Source organism: Xiphophorus hellerii, chromosome 12 (assembly GCF_003331165.1).
Source record: "Xiphophorus hellerii strain 12219 chromosome 12, Xiphophorus_hellerii-4.1, whole genome shotgun sequence".
NCBI classification, from domain to species: Eukaryota; Metazoa; Chordata; class Actinopteri; order Cyprinodontiformes; family Poeciliidae; genus Xiphophorus; species Xiphophorus hellerii.
Genome location: NC_045683.1, coordinates 7,757,827 through 7,780,435, shown reverse-complemented (window position 1 = coordinate 7,780,435; position 22,609 = coordinate 7,757,827). Strand labels below are relative to the sequence as shown.

General features: G+C 35.9%; 1 protein-coding gene across 4 annotated transcripts; it reads left to right on the top strand.

The window, feature by feature from the left end:
- The first annotated feature begins 13 nt into the window (after window positions 1-13).
- LOC116729976 (coiled-coil domain-containing protein 158) lies at window positions 14-17,242 on the top strand. Of its 4 annotated transcripts, none has more exons than XM_032578897.1 (21): window positions 14-418; window positions 510-564; window positions 1,195-1,322; window positions 1,989-2,164; window positions 2,249-2,355; window positions 2,432-2,732; window positions 2,824-2,876; window positions 3,617-3,718; window positions 3,838-3,919; window positions 4,105-4,224; window positions 7,568-7,711; window positions 7,897-8,080; window positions 9,118-9,270; window positions 10,682-10,794; window positions 11,367-11,525; window positions 11,638-11,730; window positions 12,794-12,916; window positions 14,582-14,709; window positions 15,152-15,211; window positions 15,394-15,452; window positions 16,692-16,850. In XM_032578897.1, the coding sequence occupies exons 1-21, from the start codon at window positions 313-315 to the stop codon at window positions 16,697-16,699; spliced, it is 2,454 nt and encodes an 817-aa protein (XP_032434788.1). In that variant the 5' UTR covers window positions 14-312; the 3' UTR covers window positions 16,700-16,850. The 4 variants fall into 4 exon arrangements, with proteins under 4 accessions (XP_032434788.1, XP_032434789.1, XP_032434787.1 ...); XM_032578896.1 differs by lacking the exon at window positions 16,692-16,850 and adding an exon at window positions 17,062-17,242 and having other exon boundaries at window positions 16-418; XM_032578898.1 differs by lacking the exon at window positions 16,692-16,850 and having other exon boundaries at window positions 15,323-15,446.
- Window positions 17,243-22,609: the final 5,367 nt, after the last annotated feature.

Here is a 22,609-nt window from a genome sequence, read left to right as displayed (position 1 = left end):
TGACGCGCGGTTTCAAAGTGTCGGTGGCGCTAATGTCAACACCTTCCAGTTTCCTGTCTCAGAAAGCGAACTATTTTTTCTTGTTTAGTTCCTATTAATATTATAGAAACCATACGCCGGATATGACTTTATTCGAGACAGTTTCCGTAAATGTGCTACGACATATTTAAGAGGTAATTTTGAACGTGTGCTAACAGTTAGCCATTTTAGCTTCCGACGCTGTTTCCATGGAGATGAATCTTAACGACTTGTTGGCTGTTCTTTTAGCCTTATTTTTTTTCTGTTATTATTTTTTTATTTGTTTAACTATTAATGTCTAATTCAAAACCTCCTGGGCCTCGGAAGCCTCATGCTGATACTGATTCGTACTTTTTAACTTTTGGCGATTCTCCTGGGGCTAATGAAGAGACAGAAAGAGGTAAGCTAACTAAAGTTTTATTTTTAATTATTTATTTTTGCCTTTGTGTTTACAGTGTGATTTTGTTGTTAATTTGTTCCTTACTTCACAGTAACCCAAAACACTTCCCTTAGCCTGAGATTTAATCGGACTCTGGATGAACTGAGGTAATGCTGCTGAAAACCTGAGTTATTTACGTTTGAATATTACTTTGCCTTTTTGTCAAATCAAATCTGTTTGTAGCTTCGATGTATACTAAATAGTGTACAACTTAACAAGTCTGTTCTCTCTGGGATTCACAAAACATGAAAAGTATGAAAAACACTAAACAGACAAATAATAGAAAATACAAATGGATCAAAATATAAAAGCTAGAAAAGCTCTGGTTAGATATGTCGAAATCTCTGTTTTACTGAGATTTTTTTGCTGCCTAAAATTAATCAGAACTAATCAAGGAAACAATTGTCTATCCTGAATTTTTGCCAGTTGTTGTCTGTATTTCCAACCTTTTATTTCTATGATCCAACCTCAGATAAGTGGAAAACATCATATAGATGAATAAAAATTTTAAATGGATATTACAAATGTTTTGGTTGAGTTGCTACACAACCAAGATAAAACGACAGATTGTTTAATACTCAAAATCTTTACTGTTTGGTGTGATTTTAATGACTTGAATGTGTATTTTTTAATTAAAATTTGTGGAAAGTGACTATTTTTTCCAAAGAATAAATGTCTGCAGAAACATCTTTTAAACTGCAGATTATAGGTGACACATGTGTAAATTTTCTGAGCAGCGAAGAACTCAACAGGCATATGGAAATACAAGACATACACGAGGAGATTCAAAATGCATCCAGCGAAGCTTTGAGGAGGTTTGGATCTCCTTACAGAAACAGATCGCCCGAACGAAGCTGCCACAAAAGTAGGTTTTAATGCCCATTTTTTTCTGCTTCAAAATGATTTACTGTAGGCCTGAAACGATTAATCCGATTAAATGTGATGAATCGATTATTGAAATAATTATCAACTGATTTAGTAATAGATTAATTGTTAACTGGAGTATACAAACTCGAAAAAGGCCATTTGCTGAAAGAACACGACAGTACAAAAATATATATACATTTTGCAATTAAGATTAAAAAAAATTTAAATCAGTACTACCCAGGCACAGTTTTAGCTTCACCTGGTTCAAATTCTATAAAAAAACACATCTCCTATTAAGCACCTTTTGCTGTCCAGTTATTAATCCGTTAATCAAAAAGCAATCAACAGATTAGTCCTGGTTTGATGCTAAGTCGAGCAGAAAGGGCTGAGCTTTTCATATTGATGTTAGAAGTATTTCTTTTTGTCTGCAGAAACGTAGCAGAAGAATTCTGTTCATTTAGCTCTAATTAAAAAGTTAATTGTATTATGTGTTGTCATCCAGCATTCATTGCACATTTTTGTCAAAGACTTTTGGAATAACAATGCTTGCAAAGAAGAACAGATAAATGCTCAGTCTGTTTAATGTGTTTCTTTTCTGCTCTCTTCAATGATTACAACGCTGCTGCCCACAATATGTTTTAAACAACATTTTCACTGGTGGCAGATGACTCAGCTGAAGAATCCACTGGTTTTTCAGCCCACATTGACGCGCTGACTCAGGCTATTGTCGACTGTATGGATACTTTAAAACAGGACGAGGTGCAGCGAGACCGAGGCTCAAGTGAAATGGATGCTTTGGAAAATGCAGCAGAACAGCTGTCTCATTTACAACTTAATAAGGTTTATATTTTCATTCCAGCCATTGATTCCCTGTGCTATTATATTGATGGATCTCAATTTGGTTCTTTACCTTCTCAAATAAAGGCACACAGTGAGGAAGAGGAGACATTTAGCCCCCAAAGAGCCATCATGCACCTGAAGTCTAAACTGCATGAAGCTCAGATGGAGAACGACTCCCTGACTGACCTTAGGTGAACATATATTTAATTCATTCCTGTACAGAAGGTGCTATAACTTACTTTGACCCACAGATCTTCTTACTGTTAGGTTGAAGGACTCAAGGAAACAGGTCAGTCAGATGGCGAAGATGCTGCACTTGTTGGAAGAGCTTCAGAAAGTCAAAACGTCGAAGGTCTGGAAGCTTCCGGAGACAGAAGAAGAGGCGTTTGCTCTTCAAAGAGAAGTAGAATCACTGGCAAAGTGCGTAAGGAGGGTTTACCACATACTTTATGAAAAGCAGTTTGGGGACAACTCAGCCGGCAATAAGACTGTGAAGCATCAAGAACCACAATCTGGATATGAAAATGTCCACAAGGACTCAGATAAACAACACTGGACATGTTTTAGAGTAAGTAGTAAAAGTCAACTAAGGATATCATTCAGTACCGTTAAGCTCTTGATGTGCATGATGTTTCTTTGTTTCTTTTCTTCCACACCAGTCAAAAGACCAACAGAGGAACAGCGAATATGAAGGATTAAATAACCAAGAAAGGTAAACGATCTGCTGCAATGTCCTTTTAAATAGCTTATTAACTTTATAAATGTTTCATTTAAATTACTTATTACTATATAGTACTTGTTACTTTAGACCAACATTTAGCTTCATACTTTTAATTGCGAAACTCCTGTTAGTTTATTTAGTATCCCAGAACAAGAATCAAACATGGAGAACCCACATTTAGCTTCATGCAAATCTAGAACTGAACCCAGAATAACTGGAACCAACATCTAGTTTTTACTTAACCAACATTTAGTTTTATACCTCACTAATCCAGAACAAACTTAAGTTGTAGAGAAACCCCTATTACTTTAGAAATTATGGACTACATATTATTCTTATCAAACATGTGGAACCAATATTTAGTTTTGTACTTTACTTTATTGTCTTTCTTTTGGTTTTGTTTTTTTGGTTGTATTTCCTTCTAATTCATGTAAAGCACTTTAAACTGCCTTGCTTCTGAAAATGTGCTAAATAATGTGAAATGTTCCAGCTGCATTACACATCAAGATGCATACCTTCTTGTTAAAATAGGAAATAAAACCGACATTCTATCACAGTTAACCACAAACAAGAAGACAATACAATTAGTAGATAACTGGAAAGGATGAATTTACATCTGCATCAACAGCATACTTGGCTTGTTGCTAACTACTGCTGTTAAAACCTGTTAAACTGAAACGAATAATGTTTTGTTTCAGTTGTAAAACTACCTCTGCATTTTATTGCCTCAGGGTGGAAGACCTTATTGCAAGTCTTGACCAGGAGATGGCGATGTTCACTGACAAATCCAAACACTGCGGAGTGAATTTATGCAACAAGTTGAGGCTGCTAAAGTAAATATATAAATGTTGAATCTCTTACTGAAAATGTTGAATGTGTGTCTCATGCTGAGTTAATCAGGACATTCTAGACCAATATTTCACCTGGTCACTGAAGCAGTCTGTCTGTGTAGGAACCTGGCTGAAAGTCAGACCTCACTGCAGCTCTGTCAGATCAATGAACTGGAGTCAACCGTCTCCAGCTACAGAGACAAGGTAAAGAGTCAAATCATGATGTTATTATCTACAATGACAGCGCTAATTACATTGTTTTATACAGTTAAAGTTTGATTAACCTGACAGAAAGCAACCCAACATCACAGTTAACATGTGGAAATGCTCCCTATGCAGAAATGAGTCTCTTTATCTCAGGTTTGTGATTCCTGCTTGTGTCATTGTAGGTTAGTTACCTGGAGAAGAAGATGCTGGAGACCGAGACTGAACTGTTTGCCACCCATAAAGAGAGAGACCAATCGCTGCAGCAGGTCAAAGAGCTGCAGTCACAGCTTCAACTACTTAAAGTACGAGAATAAACCCTACTTACGTCGCCTCAGTCCTCTCATGCTGTGTTATTAAAAATCTACATTCAGACTGATGTTTCAGTAGATTAAGGAAAAGCAGTGTGAGTGACTAAAGCAGCAGATTATTACATGATGTAACACTTTCCTAAGCGTTCCTAAACAGTTAAAAATTATTTCCTGCTCATTGTTGTAGACGTCCAAACATGTCAGACGTGTTATAAGGGCAGAAAGATTCATACATTTGCATCGGTAAATTTGAATTATCTCTTCTTCCGAGTCAGTAGTTTATTTTAATCTCCATCATTCATGTTGGACCACTTTATAAATATCTTCCATTAATTCATATTTATGTTTTACACAGTATTTAAAACCTGTTGGTGCCGATGACGTTATATTCTCTCTAGAGATGATACGCTTGGCGTTGTCTTTTTGTGTTTAATTGCGTCTCGTTCCTTGACTAAAGAGTGGAAAGAGCAATACCTGCTACTTACTGCTGCTTTATTACTTTTTCTCTAACATAGAAAGTACTCCCAGACCTGGCCTCTGTTTTTCTGTATTAGTTCAATAGAATAAATAAATAATGTTCACACTGCCTGTGCTTCCATTTACCATATAATTGCTCAAACTTTAATTATGAAAATAAATTAGCGTAATGGAAACACCCCAATTTTGAAAAAACTCACGTTTTCAATAAGTAAAAGTAGGATGAGATGGTTTTCCAGCTGTATGGAAGTTGGTGTGTTTCGTAAACCTGCAATGGAAACACTTTTTTCAGATCACACCAATCATGTGGTCAACAACCAGATGTTACTGCTGGGGGAAAAGACAAAGAAGACGACAGGAAGTAGTAGGAGGAGGATGGCGCGCCATGTTTTTGAATGCCTAAATTGTCTTTTTTCAACATTAGCGGAATATTGACAAAGTTTTGCGTATATTTGTCAAGGAAACGCAGCCGAGCCAGGTTCTACTAGACGTTTCTGCTTTTTAGAAATGGAGTTTTCCTTTCTACTGTCACCACATGTACATATTAAATACAACCTATTGCTGGACAGTGACTCTAAATAATTGGGTGGGTTATTTCCCTTAGATAGAAAACTTTTTTGCAGTTAGCACAATAAACTAAAATTGACTGTTTTTTTCTCTTTCTGCAGGTGTAGAGGCAGACTTCTAGGATGTTGATTGCGTTCTCTCTAACCTTCTATCTTTCCCCTGCTTATGTCTCCCTTTAAACCGTTCTCCATCTTTTGAAATAAACCCAAAAGAATTTCTAATAAAGTTTTATATACATCAAGCAGAGCATCATGGCAAAAGCTGTAATGCTTAAAATGCAGATAATTAGATGTGCCTCTGCGAAGAACGTCTTCACTGTTTGTGTGAAAATGCCAGAGCCTTAAAAGCTTCTGTGATAATTTAGAGATGTTGTTTACTTTGCTAAAAGTGGCCACAAAGTGAATCCAGTTGATAGATTTAAATAATTAAATACTGCAAATTTAGCCGCATTACAATATATCAACTTATTTCTGTGCCACTTCATTCATCAGCTGTTTCCTTCTTGCACTTCTATTTTTAGACTCCCAGAAAATGTTTCATTCCCTTTCTTTAGTTGTCCTCTTCTCCTCCTCCTGTGTGAGTCAGTCTTTTTCTTGTTTTCCACTGATGTGGCTTTTTTCCTTTGAATATCTGCGTGTGGAGTCGCTGAGAAGTCAAATAAAACTATAAAGTACCAAATACAAACTAATGAAATGTGATGCTGTTAATTATACATAGCTGCATTTCTGTCAAAATATCATGACAAGTAGAAGTAGATTTTCAATCATTTCCCATTTTCGCCTCAAAAATATTCCACAGATGGCACCAAAACAAATCTGAATCCACTAATGAATGTTATTTTCTTCTGCTGGGCTGGTGAGAAAAATGCCACTTGATTTTTAAGAAGTTTGTATAAATAAGTAAGGTAGTGGGGAGCATTTATCGAGATAAATGTTTTATAAGTAGAATTTTGATTTATTGTTGTCTTAAAGAATTTCATTTAACAATGTTAGAAAAAAAACTGACAGTACTATTTAAAATTTTACTTTACTATTTTCTCCACTGTTTGTTCCATGAGAGCATCGATTAAAATCAGTAAATTTTAAAATATAACTGAATGGAGTTACTGTGTGCAGTTTGGTGGCGTCCATTTCAAATGGGAATGTTTTTCAATAGCAGTATTTGTATTTGTGAGGCTATGAATGCTGCACCATTCAGAAACAACCATATAATTAGCCAAAGAAGAAGTAATAAATTAATTTTTTAATCCTAATTTTTTATTGTTATCTCAATAGAACCACAAAATATTACCATATCATCCTTACTAAACAGATTTTGATCATTTTGGCCATAAACTAGATGTGTTATCTACACTGCTTTTATGGAAGAAAGCCATAAGAAGTCCCATTTATGTCGCTACAATCCATGTACAAGAAGCAGCTAAAATATGGAAGAAATTTCTCTGGTAAGATGAGACCTAAACTTAACGTTTTTGACCTATTTGCAAAAATATTATAAGTTATTGTGAAGATTCTCCTTATTCAATCTGAGTTTGTGATTATTTTGTTACGAAGAATGAGCAAAATGCCACACACTAAATCAGCCAAAGCTTTCCAGTTGTAATAGTGACTACCAGGATTTTATTCATGAAGGCTGAATATAAATGCATGCCACACTTTTCAGATTGCTAATTTTAATAAACATATAAAGCTATGTAATTCTGTCCTTCCATTAAAAAATTTTGCTTTAATTTTTGTTGGTCTGACATGAAGATTCATTGCAGTCTGTCACTATAAATTAACAGAATATGAAAAGTTCAAGGCATAAGATTCACTGCAGCTCTTATATAAGATAGGCCTGTCGCAATAAGCAATAAATAAATTAATTGCAAGATCAATTAAAATTAGCCCAATCATTTTCATTTACATGATTTATCGTTTTTCTTTTTTCTCTCTTTCTAATAAAAAGTGGAAGTAAAAAGTCTTCATTTTGTTTACTGACTTCATAATTCATTTTATGTCTTGTTTTGTTTATTTATTTTGTATATTTAAAACGTCTTTCAGTAGAAATGTTCATTAGATTTTAAAGTTTAGTGAGAATGTGTTCTTGCATTATCATTATTTTACTTGAAAATGGTTTCAAAACAACAATATTATTGTTTATGGCGATAACTTCTAGGACAATTTAACGCCCAGCAAAATGTGTTATTATGCCAGGTCTAGAATAAGTTTTAAACAAGCTTAAATGTGTAAGAATCTGTTTTATTTTCCCATTTAAATGTCATCACACCTCTGTTTTGTCATCTTTCACTCAGTCTATTTGTGAGAATCAGCAGCTTGAATTCAGGGAAGATATGAAGGCTCTGAGAGGACAGCTGGAGTCGACCAGGAAGCAGCTTTTCAGAGCCGGAGAGGAGAAATCCTGCCTGCAGATGCTTTCAGAGCAAAGGTCACAGGAGGTAAGGAAACTTCAGGAACTTCTGCAGGAAAAAGACAAAGAATGTTAGATAAAGGAACAACAAAACCAGCAGGTTCCCAGACTAAATTATGATTAGCAGGTCATCTATTGTTCCTTATATTAATTAATTGATTCCTTACCTGCCATTCTGTCCAAGTTTACTCTCAGCTACTTGTAACTGTTCAGTGCCAGGCTCTGCAGGCTGAATTAGCCCGACAAAAGTCTGAGTTGGTGCGTTTGGAATGTGAGAAGCATCAGCTGCTGAACTCCCTGACCGACCAGAACCAGCACCTTCATCAGGAAACTCTGGACAAACAGCAAGCTGTGAAGCAGCTGGAGCTGCAGCGCGCGCAGCTTTTCAATGTCAACAGTAGGTAGAGTTTATATCATCACAGAAGAACTGCTGCTGTTGATTCTGTATCATTTCTGTTGTTTTCACTAAATATTAGGGTAAAACTTTATTAATTTGAGGTAAAATTGTCACAAAAGTATTTTCCTCTCGCAGATTTCTTCTGATATAGCTTTTTTAAAATCACATTTTTAAAAATGCATCACAAAGGCTTAAGATTATACAATGTCTTTAAGTTTACTCTGGACTATTTTAGAGATTAACACATTTCAATGTGCATACGTTTTTATTTTATTTACCAATTTTTATTTAATTCATATTTAAAATACTAAATAATTTCTTACTTAAACTGTATTACTTATAGCTTAAGTTATATTTGTATTTGCTAATATTTAACACTTGTCAACAAATAAGCAATTTCTCCTGGTGGTGATCAATAAAGAATATTCTGATTCTGATTTTAAGTGTTTCCGATCATCAGAGTAAAAACAAAATGCTGTTTTGAAATTTTTGTTCTTTTTATTGGAGGAAAAAATAAACAAAAAAAAGGAGCTGTTTTCCTGCAAATGTACAATATCTTCAACTGATTGCTCGTTATTTGAAGGGCCATTTTGTTCACAGTGACATCAGAATCTATTTTATTTATGGTTTCTGTTGTTTTTTATTTGTTGCTTTTGATAGCTGTGTTTTATTTTGGATATTTAAAATATCTTCCAGTTCTAGTGTAAAGTGCTCTTTACAAAATTAAAGAGTGAGTGAACTTACATTATTATGGTACTATCAATATATTACCTGAAAATGATCTCAAGTCATTTATCGTGACAGGACTAGTTATAGTGGCAGCTTGTATTATACAGTATCTCACACAGCTTTTTCTAGAAAGATCGGCTCTTGTATCAGATCAGATCATCTTTCTGTCCAGCTGTGTAAACCAAACGCACAACTGTCTTTGGTATGTGTACAAAGTCAACCAAGCCCTTCCATTGTTGCATTTGTTTGGTTATATGCAATCGCTCACTCTTTAGACGTTTCACGTGTTTTTGTGGGCGCAATTTCAGAGCAGCTGGAGAACCTGCAGCGGCTCCACAGCTGTAAGAACGAGGAGCACGAAGGCGTGGTGCTGCAGCTACAGAGCCAGCTCGGCAGCGCCCACGATGAGCTCCACAAGATCCGACGCAGCTTGAGGACCCTGAAAGCAGCCGATGGCCATGGTTTGTGTTACATCTTCATTTGAAACTAAAGGAAAAGACATGGCACAATAAGCAAAAGTCTCAATCAATCACATGATAAATTGAAAAAGAATTAGATGGGCGTGCCGTGGTGGCGTAGGGGTTAGCGCGACCCACATTTGGAGGCCTCAAGTCCTCGACGCGGCGGTCGCGGGTTCGACTCCCGGACCCGGCGACATTTACCGCATGTCTTCCCCCCTCTCCCTCCCCCCTTCCTGTCAGCCTACTTCATAAAAAGGGACACTAGAGCCCACAAAAAGACCCCCTGGAGGGGTTACAAAAAAAAAAAAAAAAAAAAAAAGAAAAAGAATTAGATAATTTTCATTGGCATGATTGTTATTTGTTTTTTTTTTCTGTCTCTTTTTCTACCAAAAACTGGTCTCAACTAGCTCCTTTTTAATTTTGACTTCTGTATTCATTTTACATGTTGTTTCATTTGTTTTATTTATTTATTTTGTACATTTAAAATGTTTTCCAGAAGGTTATCTTCTATCTTTAATGGCATAACAATGAAATTATTTGCATTATTATGCCATCACCTCTGTATTACTTGGAAATGGTCTCAAAACGACAATAATATCGTTTATCGCAATAACTTCTGGGACAATTTACATCCAGCAGTATTTGTTATCGTGACAGGTCTGCATTTGATGCTTCCTCATGAAATAAAGAGCACAGATAAATAGGGCAGAGACGATTAATCGGATTAATTGGGATGAATCGATTATTGAAATGATTGTCAACTAATTTAGTAATTGATTAATTGTTAACTGGAATACACAGACACAAAAAAGGCCATTTGCTGAAAGAACAACACAGTCAGAGCAGTAATTAAGCTACAAATATAAACATATATAAATTTTGCATTAAGATGAATTAAAAACAAAAATTTGTGAATTTATTCTACCCAGAACACAGTTGGCATAGTTTTAGCTTCACCCAGATCAAATTCTGTGAAAAAATCATCTACTAATAAACTTTTGCAATCCAATTATTAATTGGTTTATTGAAAAAATATAGTTGTACAGATCAGCCTGTATTGATGTTAAATAAAGCAGAAATATCATTTTGATGTACAAATGATCAAGCGTGACCAAAGGAAGACTACGTTGTTTCATTTTAGGCAACAAATTTTTTATTTTGTTATTTATTTGCATTTTTATGTGTTTGTAATATTGTATAAAGAAGCTTTAGGTAAAAAATCTGCAGAATGTGGCAATTATTTTATCGGATTAAACGATTAATCGTCGGAATAATCAATAGATTAATCGATAATTGTAATAATCGTTGGTTTCAGCCCTAATTGTGTTTCTTTTAGTAAAATCTGGAGTCCTGGTCATTAGGTTTAAGGAATGTGCTAATGAATGTGCTAATGAATGTACGGCTCTCCCAGGCCTGCAGGTGGCTTTGGACATGCAGAAGGAGATCACTGCCAGGAGAGAGAAGGTTGACGCCATGCAGAGCAGAATCCAGCATTTGGAGGAGAAAGTGGAGGAACTGCACCAGGTTAAAACTTTTCAACACTTTTCATACACTGGCAGACCAGGTGCTGCAGTTTCTCACTTGTAGAGAAACACCTGCAGAGTTCCTGACTGAAGACATCTTAGAAATAAGAATAATAACAGAAAATGTTTTATTATAATATCGTGCAGGCCCGTTAATTTATAATCATTTGATACAAAGAAAAAATATCTGGAAAAATCTGTATAGTCCGTCAATTTACCCATCCATGTAACCATGTTACCATCCATCCATCCGTTTACTCATCCATCCATCCATCCATCCATCCATCCGTTTACTCATCCATCCATCTGTTTACTCATCCATCCATCCATCCATCCATGTATCCATCCATCCATCCATCCATCTTTCTACAATCCGATTTTTTTCGGATTCCATACTTAAAACCTTTGCAGGTAAATTTGTACTAAATTCATATTGAACTTTTGTATAAATATTTTAAAATGAGCTGATAATTCTTGATATTTGAGTCTAGAAATATTATGAGGAAGTGGCCACTCTGTTTTAGGTAACATTTACTCTATTGCTGTTTTTTATTTTATTTTTTCTGTTTTCAGGAAAAGCGTCGCCTGAACCTGGAGGCACACCATCAGCTTCAGGACCTCACCTTCGTCAGGGAGGAAAAGAGGCAGCTTGGCAGTGAAATGAAGGCCCTTCGCTCCAAAGACCATCAGCTGCGGGAGCGGATCGTTGAGCTGGAGGGAATCCTTCACAAGGTGAAACAAGAAACTAAACCTGACCCAAGAAAAACATTTACTCTGAGATCTTCTTCCTTTCCTTTAGCGTCGTTCTCGGTCTCAACATCTTTTTTCTTCTATGTTCCTAAAGATGTGTGAAAGTTTGGCGAACTGTCAGGATTTCCTCCAGCTGAGAGAGCAGGAACATTTTCGCTTGAAACTCCAACATGCTCTGAACTTGAAGGTAAATTCACCCTCAACCAGTACGCCAGAGTTTTTTTTTTTTTTTTAAAAGAATGAATCTTCTCAGTTTATTTATTATCTTCAGTTATTACTGAAACTAGTCACCAGGCCCAAAATCTGGGTGCAGTGACCTGGACCTTCAGAGCCATTTAAAGACGGTTATAAAGTCGGCCTTCTGTCACCTGAATAACATTTCCAGGATTAGAGGACAAATCTCCCCGCAAGATCTAAAGAAACTCATTCATGCATTTATCTTTATCAGTCGCATTGATTACTGCAACAGTGTCCTTGCAGGTCTGCCTAAAAAGTCTATCCTCCAGCTGCAGCTGATCCAGAGTGCTGCTGCTGGAGTTCTGACTAAAACCAGGACAACAGAGCACATAACACCAGTTTTAAGTCCCTACACTGAGAGAATAGACTTTAAAATACTGCTGTTAGTTTGTAAATAACTGAACGGCTTAACACCACAACACATTAAAGATCTGCTGCTGTTGTATCACCCTTCCAGACCTCTTAGGTCTTCTGGTTCTGGTCTGCTCTGCAGAACAAAGAACCGGAACCAAACATGGAGAAGCAGCATTCAGCTTGTATTCACCGCAAATCTGGAACAAACTTTCAGAAAACTGCAAAACAACTGAAACATTGAGTTCTTTTAAATCAGAAACTCCGTGTAGTGTTTCGTCTAATTCATAGTAACGGGAGCATTGATCAACATGTCAACAGTTGATTGATGAGGATATTTGACATCATACAGGTAATTGGTCCTGTATGATGGTTTTATGATGAAAGGACTCTGAATTGCCTTTTTACTGAAATGTGTTAAACAAATAAACTTGATCTGTTAATAAAACAGTTGGTGGAGGGCAGACTCCCAGAAAACCCAATCAACTTTTAAACTGAGCCAACCTCAGCACAACTTGGTTGTAGAAAACTGAAATCTGAGCAAGTATCAGAGTCAGAATGTTTCTAAAAACTTTCCATCATCATTTCATGCTCATTTTATTGCTTTTAATGTTGAAGATTTTTTCGCATGTCTTCATTCAAAACCTCTTTTGTACTTGCAGGAACTCCAGGGTGGGAGTCTGTGCACATGTTTGGCTCCATCTCCATCTGATCTGAACTGCAGGACCCGGTCTACACAGACTGCCCCGCCCTCCCCCCGGCTCTCCTTCAACACCCAGATCAAGGTACGGGTCAGAACCCCCCCCCCACATCATTTTGCCTTTTGTCTGTCCCTGTGGTCCCAGCGCGTCGAGCGCACGGATTAATCGTTTTTATCTGGCAGCAAAGGCCCCAGCTCAGCACATCTGCTTCGTCTTTAAATCAGAAACACTCCAAACACACATTCCTGCTCCATGAGGGGAAATCAGATGGTAACTTCAACACAACTTTATCTTAAAGCAAACAAATTTTTTATTTCGAGCCACGTCAAGGTCATGAATGTTCTCAAAGGGCTGGTTGTACCAGAATGTGTTGAATATTAATAAATAGATCTGTCTGAGTTCATTATGTACCTCTTAGAATCAAATAATATTGAGCATCTTTTCACATCGTTTGTTTTGGGGATATTTTTCATTCAAAATCTGTGATTTTTGTGGAGCTATTGTGGAATTATTTGCAAGATATTTGCTTAGGACTGGATAATAAATCAATAACAATATATACCGCGATATACACGGGATAAGTGGTAGATAATACGTATGATAGAATATTCAATATTTATTATATAGAATATTCACTGAACTCCGATGCTGAATTGCTAAGCACTCTGGGAGATGTAGGCAGAAGAAAGGCTTAAGCTGCTCAACCTTTCACTGCAAGCTAAAAAGGGATGGTGGAATCAACTAACTCACTTTCTCTTTGGTTACCTAGCAACAGCTTACTGAGTTGCTTGTGGTTACCTAGCAACAACCTTTTGAGTAACTGGCGTGGCAGCAGTTTAAGTTGTCACCACCGTACCTCATCCAACTGTGGGTGGCAGTATTCCTTACTTCTACTCCACTGCTGCCTCAATTTTACTTCATGTCAAGTTATCATCTGTGATCAATGTGGAGAGAAACTAAAACTCACTAAATACAGGACGATATTGCTGGAAAACATATCACGATATAAGTGTTTTCTATCAGTCGACATTGATAATTATTGATTAGTTTTTCTGTTTTAAATATTTAAAATACTGCCAAACTGGTAGTGGGACCTTTTCTGTTTTATCCAGTTTCCACTCAACGCTGTTATTTTTCATTTTAAGCATATGGAGTTAGCATTACTTAAACCCGATGTTTTTTTAACACTTTTTGATGAAAATTTGCAATAGACTCACAATTATGCATTAGTGCAAAAAAGTGTCTGTTGATTTTGCTTCAGCAAAACATTGGAGGGACTGATGTTATTTAGCAGTATACAGATAAAAACTGATTTAATTGATAAAATAATATTCAAGCACACAACTGTTATCTTCCAGATTCAATTAACGTAGCTAACTGGAGTCCAGACGCTATGGCGGGCTGGATTTGGCCCCCGATCCTTGAGTTTGACACAAGTGTAGGCCTGTCATGATAATAAAGTTTCCTGGAGAATAAATTGTCCCAGTAATTATTGCGAATTGGCAATAAACAATAATGTTGTTTGTAATATTGATAATGTTATAATAATGCCAGTTTGCCATAGTTACTAAAAATTAACTAACTTTAATTTTGTAAAGAACAATTATTTTCTGGAAGATAACTAAAACACAACCAAAAACAATAAGTAAAACCTGATCAAATAAAATTTTTCAAGACTTATAAGTCCTATCAGTTTGTTATTACTGTAACTTTATTTACGTCTTCCTTTTCTCTGGATGTTGAATGCAGGAGAGTTCTCAGTGCGGGCGCAGAGCTCTCATCAAAGAGATGCAAGCAGACAACAGACCACACAGCGCTAAGGGCGCCGCCAGCAGGAGGATGTCTGCGCCGGAGAGACCGCACGCTGCCTCCGCTTCGTACGTCTGTCTCCGTTCTCACACTCTGCCACGATTAGCTTCCTCTGTATCGCAGCCCAGGTCACATTTGAACACCATGTGATGCTGCTGATTGTGCAAGAAGTCAGTGGAATGCAGGAGGAGCTGGTGTGGATCCATATGACTGAGTTCACTCACTGGTTTCATATTCTACTGATAATATATTGGCTTTGCTATTCTGGAAAATATTTGCTTGATTTTTTTTTATCATGAGGTTTCTGCTTTCAGCTGAAGTAAACAAACATTCCTGCAGTACGCCGTAAATCTACAGTTATATTCAATAAATTAGAATATTATTAAAAAGTCCAAAAGTGCATCAACTGAAGCCACAATAAGTCCAACCTAAGTCTGTGATCCAATCTACAGATTTATACACAGAAAACCTCCTAACCAATGGTTCACTTTCTTCTGTCACCTAACGCAGTGCTGAGGACGAGGAAGGACTGAAAGTCTGCGCCAGTGTGAGGAGAAAAACGTTTGACAGGTAGGCAGCCTGTCCGACCCTCCCTGGAGTCATCTCTGTTTGTCTTTCCCGCTGTATTCAGTACAACTGGTTGTGTTTTTAAAGATTCTCTCAGCATTTCCTCTCTTACAGCATTAAACAAAGTGTTTCAGTCTGAGCAAAGTGACGTAACCTGAGTGTGTTTGTGCTAACGCCGCATACAGTAAGCAACGTTTTCTGGAGGCAACAGAGCTGGACCGGCAAACAGTCAACAACAGAGACGGTAAGCTGTAAATCTGCCTCTTGTCTTGTGTTTTCAATTTACTCCACTTCTTTGGAAGCGTTTTTTATTTTTGTTATGTGACTGCACCCTCCGTAATGGCCTCTCCTTGTAAAGATGCAGAAAATATTTTAATATAAATTCATTGCAGCAGCATGATCTCATACTTTAATTTAAACACTGAATTACAAATAAACTTAAATTCAGCATGTTTATGTCTGTGTTAAAAAAAATAAGTTAACTCAGCATTATATTTCTGTATAGGATCGGTATCAACCGATACGAAACATCAAATATCAGTATCGGTATTGGAAGTGAAAAAGGTTAATCAGTGCATCCCTGGTTCCTGAAGCAAACTACAAAACGTTTACATTTACTATGCTAATACAGAAGAAATATCTTCATTTTATATAGACAATGCTGATGTTAAGGTAGAATAAATAAAGCAAAAAACAAAAGTTAAGTAAGTATATTCACAAATTGGTAAAATAAAACAATGTGTACCTTTTTGTCTATGCAAATTTCTTAACAAAAAGTGTCAAAAATACATTCAAACATGTATAAAAAGGGTGTATTACAGCAAAAATAAATATATAATATATAACGCAGGGATCTGCTTATTCTCTCCATTTTATCTTGTGGACATAATATTTTGCTAGGATTATAAATAGATTAACTATATATATTTATTCTAAATAAAAGGTTGAATTGTTAAAGATGAGCAATATTTGCAAATTTGATAAAACAATGTTCTTTCTATTTTATTTTGCAAATCTGACCAAAACATTACAGTATGAAAACACTCCACAAATAAATGTTCAATTCTTTCGCCCTCACATTGACGAAAAGATAACAAATGTTATCTTTAACTGGATAATGTCTTAAATAAAAACTATTTGATCCTATTAGTAAGTATATATTTATGAGGCAATAAGAATATTGCCCTCTGCAGTTTTTTGCTTAAATAACTCCATCTATGTTTACAGCAGAGAAAGTTTCTAAGCTCTGATGAAGCCTCTCTGTGTCACATCATGTTTGTTCCCCACGGAAACATTAAGACATTGAATGCTAATAATCGTTCCTAGACACTCATTTCAATTTAAAAAAGGTGAAGAGTAAATAGTTTTAAAAAGCACCAATAATAATTGTGATGCCAGTAATTTCTATGTGTGGCTGGAATAAATTTTTCTAAAACTGAAGGAGAGACGTTTTTGTGAGATTAATTTTTTTATCCATCTTCAGCTCTATAAAATTTAAGAGCCCACTGCACTGAAAACCTCCTTTTTATTCCTCCAAATATTGATGTCTGAACTCTTCCTGAGTTTAAACATTAGTATTGCTGTTTCTAAATTAATATGAACTTGTTTTCTTTGCATTGTTTGAGGTCTGAAATCACTGCATCTTTTTCCTTATTTTGACCATTTTTCATTTTCTGCAAATAAATACAAAATTTTTGCTTGGAATTTCAGAGTAAGTAGTTCACAGAATAAAAGAACAATGTTCATTTAACTCAAACATTTTCCTATAAAGAGTGAAATCAGAGAAACTGATCATTTTGCAATGGTCTCTTATTTTTGCTGTATTTCCCTAATGCATGTTCTGACTTTTCCAGGCCTTTTAACTTCGAGCCCGGTGATTTCAGCGAAGTACAACACGTTCCCACTCTCATCGAACCGCAGGTCACCTGTCCACACCCTCCTGACCTCTGACCCCAACAGCTAGCACTAAACACAAAGAATGTGCAGCTGACTCCTTGTGTCAGTAAGATGATTAAATTTTTAATGGGAAATTTATGAACCGTTACAGACTGTGTTTGTGTGTGACTCAGACATAACAGAGCTTAATCCAGGGAGTCTGACATGTGACGTAATGAACAACACACACGTTTTTACAGATTTAGTCATTTGTTAGGTTTTTATTCCAGTATGTTGAACGGAGATTCACTTTCTGAACTTTCAGAAGCTGCTTTAGATCCAACCCAAAACCAAAATATTTAAAGCTGATCAGTAACAGATGACAGGCAGAAAAAACGAAGGCTTACAACAGGGGTGTCAAACTCCAATCCTGGAGGGCCGCTGCCTTCAACTTGTAGATGTGCCTCTGCTGCACGTCTGCTGTCGCTAATTACCTGAATAGATAATTAGGTCATTAGCAAGGCTCTGAGAACTGATCTACACAAAGAGGAGGTAATTCAGCCATTTCATTCCAGTGTTTTGTACCTGTGGCACATCTAAAAACTGCAGGACAGCACATAAAGGACTGGAGTTTGACACAATTTGACTGTGGATTACAATCATTTCTGTTAATTCTGTTATTTGGTTTTTGAAAACTCTCCAGAGGAAGTTTGATCGATGAAGACTTCCTTCCTTCCTTCCTTCCTTCCTTCCTTCCTTCCTTCCTTCCTTCCTTCCTTCCTTCCTTCCTTCCTTCCTTCCTTCCTTCCTTCCTTCCTTCCTTCCTTCCTTCCTTCCTTCCTTCCTTCCTTCCTTCCTTGTTGATTTTTGTGTTTTTTCTGATGTAAAGCACTTTGAACTACCTTCCTTCCTTCCTTCCTTCCTTCCTTCCTTCCTTCCTTCCTTCCTTCCTTCCTTCCTTCCTTCCTTCCTTCCTTCCTTCCTTCCTTCCTTCTTTCCTTCCTTGTTGATTTTTGTGTTTTTTCTGATGTAAAGCACTTTGAACTGCCTTGTTGCTGAAATGTGCAACACAAATAAAATCCGATTGATTGATTTGATTGATTGATTCTGCAGTTTTTCTTTTTTCTGCTTTTTTCTTTCATTTCTGTAAATCTTCTTTCTGCATTTGACTTAAAACGCCTCTGCAGTTTTCACTAAAAATATCCATCTTAAAACATTCAAACTGGATTTTTGAGTAAAATGCTAGTTTTGTTTGGCCTAACCCTAGCCCTCCTGTTACAGGAATCCGTTCCTCATATAAATGTGGAAACTGGGTGAAAACAGTCCAGATGGGAACTGTCAGAAGATCTTGTGTTTATTATCTGTGTTTGTTCTGGTGTAGCAGAAACATTCAGATTATCTAATCTTGTCTCAAAGTGCGTCTTACAGGAAAGACAGACTATTTCCTGAAACGTCTCACTGCTCATTAAGTGTTTGTTATATTTAACTCTTTCTTTTATTCACCTTGTATTTATTTGTATTGTTAAACTGTTTCTTGGGCTTGGATTTGTTATTTAAAGTGGCCAGGAAATAATTATAAACCATTTGTTTAATCTTTCAATAGTTGTACACAGCTGTTCAGTTTTTGAATAAAAGTTTAATAAAAAAGTTTTAATAAAAGTTTAACACTATAAATACAGTTAAACTTTCTCTGTTTGTTATATACCACAAATGTTTGTATGTTTTTATAGTATTTTACATTTAGCAGATTTAGAGTTTAAATTGTTTTTATTGAGGACCAAGAAAGAATATTTATGTGTCAGAATGGCCTAGTCAAAGGCCACACCTGAATCCTGAAACTGCTTTTTATGTATGCTGATGAAGCTTGAGCTGTAATGCAAAGAACATAAAAAAACAAAAAACAAATGTGCTCCACAGTTTTTAGGTTTTAATGGACAAAAAGAAAAACTTTGCACACTGCAAAAACACAAAATCTTACCACGTAATTTTGTGTAAATATCTCAGAAAACTTGAAATAAAACTAAACTAATTTACAAGTAGCTTTTCAGCAAAATACATGAACTTGTTTTTAGTCATTAATTCCTTAATACTAGTTTCACTTTTGTATTATTTCACTTATAACATGGAAAAAATTATTTTTATAAGTGAAATGATCTGCCAGTATTACTAGTACTTCTTCACCAATATTAATGAATGATTGACTTAAAACAAGCTAATTTTTCTTGCTTTGACTTACTTGTAAGTTAGTTTTGTCAAGCGTAGGAAGATATTCGCACTAGAAACTAAACAAAACAAAATATTTGGTAAGATTTTGTGTTTTTGCAGTGCATTTTCCAAAACGTTCATTACTTTATGTTTCTCTAGAAATAACAAAATCAACTGAAGCCTGTTGTAATGTGACAAAATGTGAAAAACGGGTATGGATCCTTTAGGAAGGCTCTGCATGAAGTGATCTGGGAGGATATTTGTAATTATTGATTATTGGGGAACTCTGCCCACTTCACCGCCGCTTGGCTCCCTCCAGCTTTCTTCATCCTCCTCTTCACAGGAAGTGATGACTGCACTCAGTTTGATCCAGAACAGACACATAACTAAAGAAGAGAGATACGGTGATGCAAATTTCTGTCTGTGCAGAATAAACACGCTCTGCTTCATTCAGGCATTTATCTGTTCTCTCTCGTCTTATCTGGGTTCTCATTCTGGCTCAGCACAGCTCAGTTCTGAAGTCCTGTTGGTGTCTCTGGTTCTGCTCGAGTCTTTCCTTTTACAGATCCCACCGTTGCTCTGTTGATTTACTACTTCATCTGCTTTAAGATTATCTTCAAAGTCTGGTTTTAGGGGCTGGTGTAAAACAACCGGTGTGTTTGGTCTGCTGAAAACCTGGTTTGAAGTCTTTGGGTCTTGGACTATTTAAATTGATTAAAACATATCATAACACGCTGGTTCTAAGGTCACCTGCAGGAACCTCAACTCCTATCCAGTAGCCTTTTTAAATCAAGGGTCTGCAACCTTTATTATCAAACAAAGAGACATTTTTGCTTGTTTAAAGCCACAAATATTACTGCAAAAACACAAACTCTTACCAGGTATTTTTGGTTTCTAGTTCAAATAACTGAGTACACTTGAAATAAGACAAAACTAACTTACAAGAAACCTTTCAAGACGAAATATGAGCTTGTTCAAATCAATAATTCCTGAATATTGATGAAAATAGGCTTTTGCCACTGATTTGTAATATGGAAAAAAATGTTTTAATTGAAGTGAGTTTCTTGCTGAGAAGTTACTTTTAAGATAGTTTTGTCTTATTTCAACTGTACTAAGATATTTTCACTAGAAACCAGATTAAACTTACTTGGTAAGATTTTGTGTTTTTGCAGTGTAGGAAAAAGGACACATCTACTAGAAATTTGTTGTCATTTTTAAAGAACCAATTTTTTTTTCATTATTTCAGGTTTTAAATTAGTGAAAAATTTAATTGTGAAGCTGTAAATAATAATTCTTTTGTGGGATGTTGATATTTGTGGAAATAATTTTAAAATAAATTCCACATAGTTTCAAAGTTTCATGTTCTTCCATTTTGTTTTCTATTCCTTCTAAAAACAATCCAAACATGTTTTTGGTAATAATTTAATGTTTCTTGGTGCCTGGAAAATGAATTGTTTCACAAATCTCCTGAATGTTAAGTTACACTCTCCAGGCAGAGAACCAGCACATTTGGGCAACTGGTTCTGTATGCGCTGTACAATGGCTGCTGGAAAACACAGGTGTCTTGTTGTTGACTTACCGTTCAGAAACCGCATGTTGCATTATTTTTGGTTGTGCAGGAAGCTCTACTTTTGTTTTTTTAAGACATGCTGCTTTTTAAAGATTTCCTGGTTGTTTCACTCAGCAGACCCAGGAGGACAGAGACTTTCAGTCTGTGGGGCCAAGGGAGGGGAACCGCCTTCCTCTATGTTTACTGTCTCTCTTTAAAAAGCAGTTAAAAACTTTCTGTTTGAATGTCTGTTTTCATTGTGTGTCGTTTCTTCTTTTTAAAAAATAGTTTATTAGCAAAATGGCTCATTTTCATCATTTATCCTAAGACCAGTCAGCACAAAAATAAACCTGTTTTTAAAAAAACATTTGCATAAGAAATAACTAACCAACAGACAGAAACAGTGTAAAGGTCATTGTTGAGCAGATTTTGTAACCGAGTTATCTTCACTGTTGCAAGAGGTTTTAACTTTTTCACTCACATCTGTTCGTGTTCAATCTTCTGAGCAGAAGCCCGAGCTGTCATCCCGCAGGATAAAAATAAAGCAGCTCAGGGAGCATTTTAAATAGAAACATGTCTGCAGTGACACACTGCAACATGTTTGTCCAGCACCAAACTCTTCCGCCTCCTGTGGATTCAAAGTATTTATCACCTTCTCTCATAATAGTTAGTGTGAGCGACCAGACAGAGCAGCTAAGAGGCGTTAAAATAACACTTTGTAAACACTTTACTGGAGTAGAAAACCTCCGTTTGGGGAACTTGTACTAGTGTGCAGTTTTTATGTCAAATTTAAGTTGAGTCAAGTTTATTTCTGTTGAATATTTTAGCAGAAGGGCAGTTCAGTGTTTTAAAATGAAAACATATAAGAAGTAAGCAATAAACATTACATTTTGTCAAATAATCATCAAATATATTGATAAATGTTCCAGTTATTATCAATCAAAGGCAGCGCTAAACATCTTTGATGTAAAGCAAGTCAGTGTTTTGTCTGTTTTCCAGTGTTCTGGAAGTTTGTTCCAGATTAGAGGAGAATGAAAACCAAATTCTGCTTCTTCATGGTTTTTATATTTCACAAAGGAATCATCGTGGAAAAAAAAAAATCCAGATTTACAAGAAGTCAATGTCTGTTTTGTTTTTAAGTGAAAGCTGTTTGAGTTGAAGCTGTTTGAGTTGTTTTAATTGTCGTATTTTTTAGGTAATTGACTGGGAACCGAAACACTTTTTCAACGAGAAGTGGCTCAAAGTTCCTCCATAGTGGTGAAAATGTTGCTGGAAGTTGTTGCTGTCAAGAGTGGGACTACAAATTATGTTCATGGGTCGATTATTAATCACAAAAGCCCGGGTTGGTTTGGACAGCGCTTTTTTTTAAATCAATAAAATTATTTGAAAAACTACAGATTCACTGACATTAATGATGTCTGAAATATTTAATGGTGACTAAAAAACAAAAACTGGAAACATCTGGTCGAGGAAAACCTTTCTATATAAACACACCTGTAGTAATATTTTAATAAATGTCCCTTACAGTGTTGCACCTTGATAACAACGAGCAAGAATTACACAAAACTCCTGTTAAATGCTACAAAAACCAAGTAAATAATCATGTTTTATGCACCACTTTTACTGGCACCTTTAGGAAAGACATGAAGAAATTCTTAAAATAAATTCAGCTTTTACTGCAGTAGCTAAGCTCTCACTGAAAAATGGTTGCAGTTTTTTGACGATGATTTTACTTTCTTTGATCTGCTTAGTGATACTTCTGCTTGTTTTTT